We start from the raw sequence: 16,273 nt of genomic DNA on the forward strand, positions 1-16,273 counted from the left end.
TTTAAAATTGTCCTCATTGTTCTTAGGCTAAAATAAGTAATTGTTTAGGGCGGGGAAGATTTGTAATGTCATTTAAATCTGTAGAAACCAGATAAAAAGCTGCCTTGTTCAAAAAATAGTGATTGAAGACATGGAAAGTCCATGCTAATGAGTTACCAGAAAAGCCAATGGAAAAATGCAAACCTTCTCAAACAGCCCAGATAATGCAGATTCTATTTATGTATGTTAGGCCCATAACAGAAACACTGATCCTACTATAGACTGTAACAGCAGTCATTTAACCTATAATTTGGGTTGAAGAAGGTCTGCTGGAACTGCTGTCCTCGTAAATGAATTCTCTCTCTTTTGCTAAAACTAGGCCACTCGCTCGGTCTAAGCCTCTACTATGAGAGAACAAAGTACTGTTGAGTATTTACTAATGTAAATAGTGCAAAGTTGATAAGCCAAATGCTGAGTTTTACTTCTGTCATCCTCAAAAAGAAAAGGAGTACTTGTGGCACCTTAGAGATTAACCAATTTATTTGAGCATAAGCTTTCGTGAGCTACAGCTCACTTCATCGGATGCATACTGTGGAAATTGCAGAAGACATTATATACACAGAGACCATGAAACAATACCTCCTCCCACCCCACTCTCCTGCTGGTAATAGCTTATCTAAAGTGATCACTCTCCTTACAATGTGTATGATGATCAAGTTGGGCCATTTCCAGCATAAATCCAGGTTTTCTCACCCTCTGCCCCCTCCCCTCCCCCCACACAAACTCACTCTCCTGCTGGTAATAGCCCATCCAAACTGACCATTCTCCTTACAATGTGTATGATAATCAAGGCGCGCCATTTCTAGCATAAATCCAAGTTTAATCAGAACGTCGGGGGGGGGGGTAGGAAAAAACAAGGGGAAATAGGCTACCTTGCATAATGACTTAGCCACTCCCAGTCTCTATTTAAGCCTAAATTAATAGTATCCAATTTGCAAATGAATTCCAATTCAGCAGTTTCTCGCTGGAGTCTGGATTTGAAGTTTTTTTGTTTTAAGATAGCAACCTTCATGTCTGTAATTGCGTGACCAGAGAGATTGAAGTGTTCTCTGACTGGTTTATGAATGTTATAATTCTTGACATCTGATTCGTGTCCATTTATTCTTTTACGTAGAGACTGTCCAGTTTGACCAATGTACATGGCAGAGGGGCGTTGCTGGCAAATGATGGCATAGATCACATTGGTGGATGTGCAGGTGAACGAGCCTCTGATAGTGTGGCTGATGTTATTAGGCCCTGTGATGGTGTCCCCTGAATAGATATGTGGGCACAATTGGCAACGGGCTTTGTTGCAAGGATAGGTTCCTGGGTTAGTGGTTCTGTTGTGCGGTTGTGTGGTTGTTGGTGAGTATTTGCTTCTGGTTGGGGGGCTGTCTGTAGGCAAGGACTGGCCTGTCTCCCAAGATTTGTGAGAGTATGTTGGGTCGTCCTTCAGGATAGGTTGTAGATCCTTAATAATGCGTTGGAGGGGTTTTAGTTGGGGGCTGAAGGTGACGGCTAGTGGCATTCTGTTATTTTCTTTGTTAGGCCTGTCCTGTAGTAGGTGATTTCTGGGAACTCTTCTGGCTCTATCAATCTGTTTCTTCACTTCCGCAGGTGGGTAGTGTAGTTGTAAGAATGCTTGATAGAGCTCTTGTAGGTGTTTGTCTCTGTCTGAGGGGTTGGAGCAAATGCGGTTGTATCGCAGAGCTTGGCTGTAGACAATGGATCGTGTGGTGTGGTCAGGGTGAAAGCTGGAGGCATGTAGGTAGGAATAGCGGTCAGTAGGTTTCCGGTATAGGGTGGTGTTTATGTGACCATTGTTTATTAGCACTGTAGTGTCCAGGAAGTGGATCTCTTGTGTGGACTGGACCAGGCTGAGGTTGATGGTGGGATGGAAATTCTGTCATCCTGTAATAGTTCACAGGAGAGGAGAAATGCATTTCAAATCATGTTGGTACAAAGGAAAGGGGGGCGGGGCGGGGCAAAAGGAGATTTTGTCTTGAAAGATACCCAAGGAAGTAATTATAAGGCTCTGGTATGGATAAGGAAAACAGGAGGACATCTTCAGCTCAGGCCTCGCTAAACCTTTGAGTTGACAGATTGACTGCAGAGGCATTTTTCCACAGTGCCCTTCCTCTGGCCTTGGTGTCTGCTGAACACTTTCCTTATTCATGAATAGTGATTGCTCAGATAAAACAAACCACTAATCGGGTAGGAAATATTTAAATAATCATTTCTGGATAACAAAGTATGAGTGAATACACTTAATAGTTTTTCTTTTTTTTTGTCTTCTTTTATCCCCTCCCCCCAATGGTCCCTACTTTCTCTTCATCTGTTTGCCAGCTAACCCCCACCCCAGAAGATACAGTTTTTAAAAGTTTAGCAATTCACCTATTGTTTAATATGCAATACCATTTTTAAAAGCCTGCCATGGTCTCCTGCCTGTTATCAATGGTTTCAGTCAATCTATAGCAAGATCCACTGCAACTAATCTTTTTCATAATCTTGATCACAATAATGAGGGGCCAGGCCTTTTCTGCACACTAACTGCAATTTTCACGTGAGTTTAAAAAGTAGTGTGTTTTGCAATAATCCAGTGCATGGAAGCAGATCCCTGGACAACAGTGAGCTGGTCTTCATCAGCAAAAAAGAGTATAACCTCCTGCAGAACCACAAATAATAAAAGCAATCATTTAACTTTGTAATAAAATTAATCAGTTTACAGCCACTGCTATCTGACCATCCAGAAGAGACTTGGGGCCCCAAAAGTGCTGTAGGTTACAATCCTGCACAACAAAAGAGGGCATAGCACATTAATTGTGGGCACTGATAAAATCTTGCTTGCTTCCTCCAGGTGCTTCCCTTGCTACTGACATTACCACAGTTTTAATTCAGTTAAGACTCCTTCAGCTAGCTCTCAGCCATTCCCCAGTCTCACTTAGAGTAACTTGTTTAGCTACATTGGAGGGGTCAGATTAGAATCATATATATATACACTCAGGACTGTGGCTAAATGCCACAGTCAGGCCCAGAGTGAATTGCGTATAGACGCACACTGGCTGTGTAAGCAGCATAGTTATGATGAAATACTAAGATAGCTGGATAGATCACGGAGTTCTCTAATAGCTCTTAGAGGGTTTTCAGCTAAAGTTCTGGTCTTGATGCTATAATTTTCTGTTTCATATAGCAGAAAGGAGCTTAGGTTAGAAGTCGTTCTGCTGCACAACTTATCAACTTCTGCCAGGACTAGATTGCTGAAAACATTTGCAAAGTTTTCAGTGCATCTGGTCTTAGTTTTGAGTTCGCAATGGTACCCAAACCAAGTGAGGTTTGCATGATTTTGTCTTTCATTATATTTCATGGTGCTCTAACTGTAAATTGTGGTGTGCACATTTGTTTTTTCCTACTTAGATAACTATATTTCCATACAGATAACATTTGACCTCTCTCTCAATATAATTAGACACAGACTCATACACACTATAGCTTCTACTCTACAAGTGGATACAGGTCAGTGACCCTGACTCTCAGAGCCCAAGCTTTAGAGTCCTCCCTGCGAGGTGGAAGGGTCGCAAAGCTTGGGCTGCAGCCCAGGCTCCAACGTCTACACCGCAGTTAAACAGCCTGAGCCCTGTGAGCCTGAGTCAGCCAGTTGTGAGGTTTTATTAGCAGGACAGACATACACAATGAGGCTCCATGCAGGAGCACAGATCTGCCCATGAAGATGAACATGCAGGATCGGGACATATACTTACTGGTCCCTTGGAACATGTATACAACAAGTTACACAAAATATATTTGTTGCCATTGTAAATTTTAGAACGGAATATTTTCTGATGACATTACTAGCCACAGGGAAGAAAAATAAATAAAACCCTCCAGCATTCAGTCAAAGCCTCTTCAAAAAGCTGTTCCCAGTGTAACAGATCTTCTACAATGGAAAAGCAGCTTACTTTACTTTTCAGTACCATGAAAGGCAACCTTGAAATGCAAGACTATTAATATTTCAAAGTGTTCTGGTGACACAATAAATCATGAAGGTGAAGCGTGTATTGTCTGTGATATTACCAGAAACTCAAGAAGCATTTATAGCCTTGTTCACACTTGACTATTTTTTATCATATAGAATACATTGATCCAAACGTAAATGGAAACGATAAAAAGCTATAAAATGCGAAACAAGGAAATATTCTCCCTTGTCTCTTTACCTTCTTCCTGACACAGTCACTCATCCTCTTTTCCTGTTCTTTGCTCATTTCTCTTTTTTTTGTACTCTCCCTTCACTACATCTTTTTATGTCCTTATTTACAGCTCTTCATTCCTCCTTTGTGTTCCTGTCTGAAGTTTCATCATTCTGATTAGCGAGGAGTATCCGAAATGGTGCAGATTGGTTGGTTTTGTTCTGAAAATCAACCAATAATTCAGATGCTTGCATGAAGATTAGTTGCCCTTTCAAGCTTACTGAGCTCTCTCCTCCCACAATCTCCTTTCTCTCTCTCTCTCTCTCTCTCTCTCTCTCTCTCTCTCTCTCTCAGGTATCAGATGGCAGGATTTGGTCCTAAAAGTTGAGCAGATCTGGGTGAAGCAGTACTGGCTGAGGCTGGAATTTTCAAAAGCACTTAAGGGGCTTAGGAACACACTTCCAATGACTTAGGAACACACTTCCAATTGCCTGTCAATCGGATCTGTGCTTCTAAGTCGCTTGGATGCCTCTGAAAATCCCATCCTTGGAGACCACTTTAAATAAAACTTTTAGAAATGTGCAAGTGTTTTTAAAATTTATTTAAAATCCTTCCTTCTTCCCCCTGCAGTTATTGTTAAGGGATTACACTTTATCTTTTCTCTGATGTATTGATTGAACTATCCCCACATCTAATGCAGTATAATTATTTAGTCCAGTTCCCAGTATTAGCTGGAAGAGGAGTGATGGACACCCATTGGCAAGGAAAATCAAACACTACAAATCCAAAGGAGTCCTTGAAATCCCAGATTTTCAGCAGGAAGATGAAGGCTTTTATGAGTGTATTGCAGGAAACATTCGAGGAAGAAACATTGCAAGAGGTCAACTAATAATCTATGGTGAGCAAATGGAATTGTTTTTACATTAGAGTATGTTAGCATTTCAAAATAGTCTGTACAAGACTAAGATAATGAAGTCCGTTAGCCCCTTGCCAGGAGATATCAGTGAAGAATACAGTTTCAGGTTAAGCTGATTAATAAAAGGATTGGAGGTTTGAAATGACCTCTGAATTACAATTTAAACTTCAGCGAGTACAAGATATTGTGTATTAGTATCAGATTGAAAAATGTGGGCTGTGCCATGCTGCAGCTATGAAAGTTAATATAAGGCAGAAAGAAATCTCATGTATTTACATGAAACATTAAGGGATGGACAGAGAATTTACTCTCAGCCCATATCATGGGGGCAGCATGTAGCTGTGATGTCCCATGAACATAGGGAAGGAACTGTGACCCTCTGATCTATACCAGTAGCAGATTCCTTCACCTACCATCCCAGTTTAGCTGTGTTGACCAACGTGTTGTAGAAGGGAGTCATTCTCCAACTACCCCCTTGCCCACCTGCACAGAAGTGTAGAGTAGCAGCCCTATGAAACCAATCACCACTCCTATTCTATGACCCATGATGCATGTAGCCCTCACAGGAAAATCAGGGGGCATCCTATCACCTTTGTTCTCATGCATGGGTACACAGGACAAACCCACATTCTTTCCCTAAATAGCAAAGTATGGCACTCTTCTTTATAGGCCGGAAATAATTTAAAAGTAAGGAGAGTAAAGAAAAAAAACAGGACAATGAGAAAGGATCATTCCAAACTAAGCTCTCTGATCCTGCAGGTGGCTCTATGTCAGCAGACACTTCTTTCTTTCTTTTGGAAACTTTCATTCTAATGTACAGAGTCTGGTTTAGCTGACAGGCTAACAATCTCCTGGTTAATGTCAAAGCACAGGTTTATGCCAGGAATAGAACAGTTTGCTGCTGCTTTAATTGTTGTTGATGGTGATGCTTTGATTGGGGTTGTTTTGTTCTCATTGTCTAGTTGTTTTCATAGAATGTGAATCAAATGGTTGGATTACATTTAGCAGATTACCTTGCCAGGACTAATAACTACAAATTTAATTATACAATTATGAATGGAGTAAATGCAATTAAGATTGCAAGCTTATTAATTGTGCTTTGCAGTTTCATTCATAATTGTTGGTAGGCCATGAAACGTATATAAATAGCATAGATATTTTCACAAGCATTTTTCATGATTTTATAAGCAGGCTGGCATGATTTGTGTGATTTACTTCCTCATGCTTAATTCCCACACTGTTAATTCCCACACTCCCATTCCCTCTACCCTGTATCTGTCTGGTCTATTTAGACTAAGTTCTTTGGGACAGGAACGGTCTGTGACATTGTGTTTGTACAGTGCCTAGCACAATGGGCTCCATTCTTGGTTAGTCCTCCGGCACTGCTGTAATAAATATGATTCACAATTAACAGTAAGCATGGTCACCTTTTACCATCTTGTTCTTTTATTACAAATGCACATTCCCAGTGCAGGGACTGGACTCTAAGAGTGGTTTGCATCCAGGGATGAACAATTTGGGGACACAGAGTCAGGATTCAACCAATAACTAGCTGTGTATCAGGAATAACACTGAAGGATATTTTGTCAAAGTATCATGTTCTGATCATCCCCTGAAAATACAGTGATCTTTGTTAATTAAGGTAGGACTGTGATTGGCCCTTACAATGGAGAGTGAGATGGTATGTGCACAAAGAGTCTCTTACAGGAGAACACAGTGACGGCTCCCTGTGTATGCCTCTCAGGGATGCCTATCAGCTCAAAGAAGGTGAACAGTAGCAAGGAATAAGAGGTATTGTGCGCCTGCTCTCCTCTGTGCTAGTCTCTGGAGCAGGATCAGCCCACCAGGGAGAGCAGATGTCATCATCCTGTCACAGTCCCCTGGTTCACTGAAGAGTTCACAGAGGGATATCTCCCAGTGCACCCCCCAAGGATGCAGTTTGTTATTTATTATTACTTAGGGTGACCAGATGTCCCGATTTTATAAGGACAGTCCCAATAGTTGGGGCTTTTTTTTTATATGGGCTCCTATTATCCCCCACCCCCATCTGGATTTTTCACGCTTGCTATCTGGTCCCCCTATTATTACCTGTATTATTACCTGTAGTGCTTAGGAGCCCCAGTCATATTCCAGGATCCTATTGTGCTAGCCGCTGTACAAACATAGAACAAATAGATGGTCCCTACCCAGAGAGTTTATGATCCAAGCATAAGACAAAAGACAACAGATGGATACAGACAGATCGGGGAGTACAAGGAATCAATGAGACAATATTGGTCCATGTGAAAGGCTGTAAACTGAGCAAACCAAAAGCCTAGCTTCTATTTACAATGCTTTGCACTTTTTGTCTTGTTAATACAGCACTCCCTGAATGGGATAAAAAAATCCAAAATGCCTATCTGTCTCTCTATGACAGCTTGTTTTGGGAATGTAAAGCAAGTGGAAAACCAAGTCCTTCCTACAGTTGGTTAAAAAATGGCCAACCCCTTATGCCAGAGGTAAGATACAACATTTTTTACATTGTTTAGCAGATGGGTTTGACTTTGGCTTTTCTAAAGAAAAAAACAAAAAACAAAAACACCTGATCATTTTGTGAGTATTGTTGCCCCTTCTTAAGTGGAATTATCCAGTCTGTCTTTGAAGAAGGAGATGTTATTTACAGCCTGCCATTTTCTAATGGTATTCTTTTAATAAAAGAGGGATAAAATACTCTAAAGTCTCACTAATATTTTTCACCGTAGTTACAGTACATTGTAAATGGAATACTTCAGGCAACAAAATGTAGAATGTTATTGCTCAATGGACTAAATGGATAGTTTGCAGATGAATGTACGGTGAGTGTAATAAAATATTCACTCTTTCACAGCACTATGCTTGCTGAAACTATCGTAGAAAGCTACTTTCCACCCTAAGATTTATTCTATAGTATAGGTCCACTGTTTAACGAACTATTTCTTTCTGACCACATAGCTGGTCATCTCTACGTTATTTCTGCTTGTGTGCATGTGATGCTGTACCCTTCATTTTGTCTGAATAACTCAAAAATGAGTCAGATGAAACATGGGGCGGGGGTGGATTCAGCTTCTGAGTGAACTGCTTGTATTACTTTTTAAAAGGGTTTTTAAATTCATAGATTTTCTGCTATTAAAAAAGAAGAAGAAGAAGAAGAAGAAAAAAAATACATTGAGAGGATAGCAAACACCCTGCAGGTAGAACTAACTATGCAGAAGATATCTGTAGCCAGAGTCTTGACGAAAAAAGTGGATAAGTAATGTGTGTTGTTAATTAGTTAGCAATATACCAGCTACATAACCCCAGGCTATGCTCTCATCAAATTTTCAAGGTTGGATTGGGTCAGTACGTGGTTGGGAGACCTCCAAGGGGAAGGAAAAAAACAGGATGCTGAATAAATTGTTTTTGCTGACTCAATAGGTGGCACTGTTTCCTATGCATCAATGTAGTAACAAGAGGACATTGAATAATCTCTGCAACTAGCATTATCTATTAGGAAGTTACGTATGAAATGCATAGACTAGTTCACAAATGTATATTTTATTTTAGATGCATACAGTATTTCAGCTGGGGATTCTATTACATACTGTAATGCTGTGTGGTGCACTCTAAATTCTATGGAGACAGTGTAGCCAGTCTCAAGAATATAATAATAAAACAAATCTGTTGCTTCCAGACCTGCATTCAGTGATGGAATTTATATTCTGTTGTTGTGGGTTTCTTTCTCACTGATTCATTTTGGAGAGAGTACTCTCTCTTGCTTTCTGGTATTCTACTTTACAGTGTGGCTTTTACTGTCCCTGTAGGATAGTGATAGTAAGACTTGAAATATTTGATTTTAAGTTATGTTAGTAGTATGGCACCAGTTTTATTGTGTGCTGAGGAAAAGTGAAGAAAAAAATTGTTTAAAGCATAGAAACAAAAATGTGGGCCAAATTTATCCCTAGTGTGTGTGTGTGTGGTCTTTATTTGTTTTGTCGTTGTTGTTTTTACTTCAGCAGCACTACAGTGTTGATACATTGGCCTAGTAAAAGCTGAAATTCAAGCTAAGCATATCCAGCCTCCACTAGATGATCTGTGCTGGCTGCCTGTTGGTTTCCAGGTGAAGTTTAAGGTTAAGACTGTCATGTAAAGCCCTAATTGACTTGGGACCTACCTACCTAAAATGCTTAATATTTTACCGTTTGATAACAAGGATACCAAACTGTAGTTATGGATCAAATTGTTGGACAGTAACTATGTGTTTTCACAAATTAAGTATATCAGTAAATGATCCAAAGTTGGAGGACTAAATGTGCTTATCAATGGAAAAAAAGTCCAAAATTTTATTCTGATTGTGAGGATCTGGTTGTTTTCACATGACTCATGCCTTAAATGTTTTAGGCAATATTATCTAAACTGCTGGACACCTGAAATGTTTAACTGATGACTGAGGTCAGGTTTAAGGAGAGTTTGTTTATTTAACTAACAATAAGAAATAACGTTGTGTGCTGTTTTGTAGCCGTGTTGTTCCCAGGATATTAGAGAGACAAGGTAGGTGAGGCAATATCTTTTCTTGGACCAGCTTCTGTGGGTGAGAGAGAGACAAGTTTGCAAAGACAGTCGTGATGCTGTTGTAATCTAGCCTAGCTGTATTCTCTGTCTTAGTCTCTACAGCTGCTTCTCTATGTGGGAATATGTGAGTGTTAGCTGGGGCAAAAGATCTATCTGACTTTAAGATTAAACTTGATAAGTTTATGAAGGAGATGGTATGATGGGATAACATGAGTTTGGTAATTAATTGATCTTTAAATATTCATGGTAAATAGGCCTAATGGCCTGTGATGGGATGTTAGATGGGGTGGGATTTGAGTTACCCAGGAAAGAATTTTCTGTAGTATCTGGCTGGTGAATCTTGCCCATATGCTCAGGGTTTAGCTGATCGCCATATTTGGGGTCGGGAAGGAATTTTCCCCCAGGGCAGATTAGAAGAGGCTCTGGAGGTTTTTCCCTTCCTCTGTAGCACGGGTCACTTGCTGGAGGATTCTCTGCTCTTTGAAGTCTTTAATCCATGATTTGAGGACTTCAATAAGCTCAGACATAGGTGAGAGGTTTGTCGCAGGAGTTGGTGGGTGAGATTCTGTGGCCTGCATTGTGCAGGAGGTCAGACTAGATTATCATAATGGTCCCTTCTGACCTTAGTATCTATGAATCTATAAGTGACATAGCATAGTGTCCTGCAGGTTGTGTGGCATATTTATGATTTGTAATAAGGTAGCCCTTGATCATAATCCTTAAATCATTAAGGGAAAGTCTAGAGAACATACAGGCAGAGTGAATATTGGCAAACATCATATTAGTTCCATGATTTAAAGAAAACAAGAGGAAAGGTTTATTTGGAGGGAATTAGGTAAACAGCAAGGGAAGTGGAGAAATCATTGAAGAGAGGAAGGTGAAGAGAAGGGAGGAGAGGAGAGAAGGAGAAATGAAGGGAGTATTATGGGCAGGTGGAGTGAGACTGAGGTAAGTGACTGTTAAGGAGGGCATGAGTGACTGTTAGAGAGGGTGTGTGAGGGGTCGAAGCAAACAGCCAACCAACAGAGAGGAGAGAATGTGCAAAGTAAAAACTGGGAAACAGTCTGTTGACATCATAAATGTCCAAAGGCCCCTAATGCAGCTTCTTCTTCTGTATCTGCTCCTGCCTGCTGAGTTTCTGGCTATACACTGGAGCTTTTCTCTTCTCCAAATCCACATGGATGGAGGGGAAGGGTGGACTACATGGGGAGGGGTCTCCCTTCAGATTTCTGTCTCTCAAGTGCTGAAGGGGGTAAACCCCTCGGGGTCTCATTTTCCACCTCCTGTCATGGTGCATCTGTCCCTGATGCAGCTGCTTTGGTCTCCGCTTCGTGTTAAGCATAAGCCTTTAGCTCGCAATGCAGCAATGCCTTTAAACAATGAGACTTCAGCATGTGCCCATAGTTAAACATATGTTTAAGTGCTTGGATGAACTGGGGCCTTAAAGCTAGAGCTGGCCGAATAATAAATTCCTTGGTTTGCTGGCAATTTTAATAAATTGCCAAAGAATTCATTTTGGGTCAAGCTAAAAACAATTATTTAAAAATGTTTGGCAAATGAAAAATTGAAATCAAAACATTTGACCCCTGACTAATTTTTTCAAACTTTTTTATAGGTTTCAGAGTGGCACCCATGTTAGTCTGTATTCGCAAAAAGAAAAGGAATACTTGTGGCACCTTAGAGACTAACAAATTTATTTGAGCATAAGCTTTTGTGAGCTACAGCCCAGTTCATCGGATGCATCTGATGCTGTAGCTTACGAAAGCTTATGCTCAAATAAATTTGTTAGTCTCTGAGGTGCCACAAGTACTCCTTTTCTTTTTGCAAACTTTTTTATGTGTGTATTTATTAAAATAAATTAAAGAAAGTTTCTAAAATAAAGGTCATTTAAAATAGAAAAATAAAATATTTTTCTTTTTAAGTTTTTTTTAGCTGAAACAATTAAATCAACATCTAGACAAATTTGCAAAATATGTTGGTGTTGCTGAATCTGAATTTTTCTCCCCAAAAAATTTTCATGAGAAAAATTTTGCTTAACTCCTCTTATATCATTACAGCCATCATGTAACCTTTATTCTAAGATATATATCTGAGCTAAGCTACTTGGCTTCTTTCTTTATTTTTTTTTTAATTTTCATAGTGTTTTAATAAGCATTCAAAAGTAACAAAATCTCAGCTTCTGACTCATGACCACCAGCTTTTATGTTCACTTCTTCAGACAAAATGTTTGCTTGTTTTTCCTTTATTAGGAGAGAATTCAAATAGAAAATGGAACTCTTACCATAACTATGCTGAATGTATCAGATTCTGGCCTCTATCAGTGTGTTGCGGAAAACAAATACAATACAATTTACGCCAATGCTGAGTTAAGAGTGATAGGTAAGTAAATGAGTCAGCTAGAATGTAAAACTAATTTCGAAATTCTGAAATGAAGAAATGAAGAGAGCTGACTGAATACTTCAAACACAGATTTTGTGGACTATTTGAATTCCACAAGGCTGTTTAGTTCAGCTATCCCTTACTGTTCGCAAACGTTTGGGCAAACGTGTTTTGTTTGCGTGAATGTTTGGGAGAAAGGATGTTCTTTATCAGTATTTTCATGTGAGCAGCATTTCTGTGGGTGAACAAGGGTGCTTATTGTGTGTTATTCCTTACTTACTGGAATTAGTATTTGTTATTCTTCAATTTAAAAACACCAGTCATCATTTCAAGCGAGCAAAAAATGTCATGTGATTTAAGCAAACAGCACAATTAGTGCATGTAATCTCAATATGAATCTCAACAACACCCACAGGCTGCAATTTGTTCACATGTGGTGAAATTCATCCCTGTACAGAGAGTCATTTTGCAGCCTATACAACAATCAGGTCCCACTTCAACCATCAAAACACGACCTCCAATTGCACTAAATGTTGCGTAGGTCTTGTGCTGCTCCTCGCAGCAATATTGAATTTCACCCACAAATTATTTGACAAATACCTGTGAATAATGAATGGATTTCATATATCAAGATCAGATCATGAACAGGAAAAAAAAATTGAAAAATTTATTTGCAATGAATAATCTACACTCTAGCAATGAATACAATGGACTAGATTCAGGCTTAATGCAGTTAATTCTGCTCAAGCTTTTGGTATGTCTACACTGCAGCTGGGCATATCGATTTGTAGTTCCTGTAGACATATCTGCTTTAGCTGTTAATCCAGCTAGTTTGCTAAAAATAAATTGAAGATGCAATAGTGTGGTCTTTAGCATGGGCTACACAAGCCTATCTGACTCTGTCTAGGTACACACTCACTGTGCAGTCTGTTAGAGCCCTGCTAAATCACCTCATTCCTGATCTAAAATAAACATTCCTTCCAGTCCTCAGACTGACCAAAGCAAAGCCTACCACAGAAAGTTGGGCTATTCTCATCCTTTTAGAAAAAAGAAAAGGAGTACTTATGGCACCTTAGAGACTAACAAATTTATTTAATGCTCAAATAAATTTATTAGTCTCTAAGGTGCCACAAGTCCTCCTTTTCTTTTTGTGAATACAGACTAACACGGCTGCTACTCTGAAACCTGTCATCTGGTAAAGTTCATGAAACCCATCTAATCCTTTTGTTTCCAGGTGGACAAAATTCACAAAAGGCAATATAAATAGAAGACTTCTAAACAGGTTTAAGTTCCTAGAGTTCAAATAAAAAACTTGAATTCAAATCTGCAAAGGCAAAAAGGCAATTGGATTCACCCACTATGTTCAGCAAAAAGAAAAATTCAGAAAATTAATTTGCTTTGTCAGCTATATCATGAGTTTCTTCATTTTTTCCTTTCCTTTTCTTTTTTGAAGCTTCAGCCCCGGATTTTTCCAATAATCCTGTGAAACAAATGTCAGTTGCTCAAGTTGGGGGTGAAGTTACCATTGAATGTAAACCAAATGCTTCTCCCAGGGCAATTATCAACTGGAAAAAGGGCACCAATGTTCTGCGACAAAACAAAAGGTACTTTGGTAAACTGATTGCTGAGTTGTTTGGTTTTTTTTTTGTTTGTTTGTTTTTTTTCTGGTATCTGAACATTGGTAAGTATCACTTTTGATAGCTCATTGCTGGAATACTCTAATGCTGCAGGCCTATTCATCATGAACTCTAGCCATACCATTCTAGATAAAAAGCTGATTGACAACAAAGCTGGGTTAAATATATTTGGGTAACTGTAAATTCTGTCTGTGGGACACATGCTTTGCTTTCTTGAACAGCTATAGCATTGCAATATTCTCTGGGCCATCTCTTCTTACCCCATACAAAGCCTGATTGAATCAGCTTCATGGTAGGGAGATCAGTGGAGGTTTGAGTGGATGAAATCTACCTCCTGGCTCCAGATCAACTGCACAGTAGCTTTATAGGCTGTACTGTGACCCATGGCTACATCATTCACTGTCTGTGCCTTTAATACTTAAGCAAAGAAATTTTGGCAGTGGATCAGCAAAGCAGTAGAGTCACTTGCCATGTGCTGGCCCTTCTGCAGGAGTCCTCCACCACAAACTCCTTTGTTTACCTGGAGCCACCCATGTTCATGCCTGCCTGACACCCTGGGTCCTAGCTTGGCTGACCAGCCTGTGCTGCAACAGCTAAACTGCTATTTTTAGCACACTTGCTTGAGCAGGTTTAGCATGAGTCTGACTACCTGCTCTGGGAATCATACCTCCCAGCTGCAGTGTAGACAGACCCTAAGATTTTAAGGAGAGATCTACCTAAGATTTTCAATCACCCATACAGGGAAACATCTATCTATCTATTTCAGGGTTAATAAATCCTGTTATCTATACTTAAATTTCCATAACACTCTTTTAAATTATAATTCATTGGCATTACACCAACCAAATGTACAATGTGGAGATGTGTCTCCATATTCAATATTGCAATTGTGTATAATGGCATTAAATATAGGAACAGAGGGCCTGATTCTCCATTTGTTTGCACTTTGTGTACTCATTTACACCTGTACAAAGTGAGTGTAAAACACCACCAAATCAAAAAGAGAGCACTTTGCATCTACTTTGCACAGGTGCAAATCATTACACAAGATAAAGTCAGTAGAGAACATGGCCCAGAGACTGTAATATAAGATGCTATTAAACAACAGAAGTTCCTAATTATTTTTCCTCTGAGACAATAGCAAAGAAGCAATCTTTAAATTATGGGGAAAACATTCAGCTATTACTTACCATAGTATCATTTTAATTAGTGTTTAGCCATATCTTTCAGATGGTTGAACATAGTGTATAATCTAAAAGTAACTAAGTCCCTGGCCAAAATGCTGCTTCTGTAATATGCAGAGAGAATGATTGGGCTTCCTTATGTACAGTAATAAGGAGATAAAGACAGCCTACACTTTACAGCACCAAGGTCTGCACTGGCAATGAGGGTCCCATCTGATCTGCATGTGCATGAGCATGTTATATATATAAATCCAAGTAAATATTATGGCTGTGTGCATGTATGTTTAATTTTATATATCTATATCTATATCTATATCATTATTCACATTATATATATATATATATATATATATATACACAATATATATACAATATATATAATGTTAATAATGATATAGATATATAAAATTAAACATACATGCACACAGCCATAATATTTACTTAGACTTATATGTTCCCTGATAATGTTAAATTATTAATAATAATTATAATAATCTTGCATTTATGGGCATCCATCCTGAACAGCTCCAGGCACTTTCACTAAAATAAGCCAAAGAAGTATAATTTCCATTAAAAAGGCAATAGTTGGGTGTTTGAATTCACCAGCCCCCCCATTCCTCCCATGCAGTTAAAGCGTATCATTTGGACATAAGGTAACATAATAACCAACAATCGCTTGTAAATTGCTCCTTCTCTTGATTGTTAAATGATAAAGTAGCTGTTGCCACAATTTTAAAGATGATAGAGATGGTTGTCTGTAGTAGAACTCTTCCAGAAGTACCATAGCATGTGAGGTAGCATACAGAAAATGAAGTAAAGACTTGTCAGGGTTTTTTTTTTTTTTTCTCACCTAGCAAAATCATATGTATCTTTACTTATAAAAAAAGGGGGGAAACATCCCCTCTAGCTTTTTATATGTATATTTTAATTCTAGCAGGACACAAAAATTTGAACTACTTTAACTAAAGGTTACCTGAGTTTCTTTTCCTATTTTATTGTGCAGCATTTATAATCTCCACGGACCCCTTTCCTAACCTTTCTGAAAAGCTGGTCATCATATTATCTGAGAAAAAATATCATTCACAGTTCTGACAGGAATGTGATGATGGACAAGTTGCTAAATAATCAAACCACATAGCTCCTTTAGGATGATCTAGACAAATTAAATCCTTTGTTAAGGAGATGGGGCTACCAAACTTTTGGAGAATATTTTGCCTTGAAGGAGAAAAGAATCTCATTTTCCCCTCATTGTGTGCTTGCTCATGATTTGATCTATTTCTGATGGCTATGCATAGTATTATCATGTACAGCTACTCCTTTTTTTAATATCACATGATCTGAAAATGTTACCTCTTATTTATTTTATCTCCTACATATAAAAACAAAGAG

The 16,273-nt window shown here is 38.9% G+C and overlaps 1 protein-coding gene across 1 annotated transcript in view; it reads left to right on the top strand.

Moving 5' to 3' along the window:
* The window catches only part of CNTN6 (contactin 6), a 228,021-nt gene that overhangs the window by 153,391 nt on the left and 58,357 nt on the right, over nt 1–16,273 (top strand). Inside the window, exons 8-11 of the mRNA XM_073351147.1 lie at nt 4,916–5,100; nt 7,480–7,616; nt 11,934–12,063; nt 13,517–13,667. Of these exons, the coding sequence (XP_073207248.1) occupies nt 4,916–5,100; nt 7,480–7,616; nt 11,934–12,063; nt 13,517–13,667 (603 nt within the window). The remainder of the gene's footprint in view (nt 1–4,915; nt 5,101–7,479; nt 7,617–11,933; nt 12,064–13,516; nt 13,668–16,273) is intronic.

This window comes from Lepidochelys kempii, chromosome 7 (assembly GCF_965140265.1).
Source record: "Lepidochelys kempii isolate rLepKem1 chromosome 7, rLepKem1.hap2, whole genome shotgun sequence".
Classification (NCBI taxonomy): Eukaryota; Metazoa; Chordata; order Testudines; family Cheloniidae; genus Lepidochelys; species Lepidochelys kempii.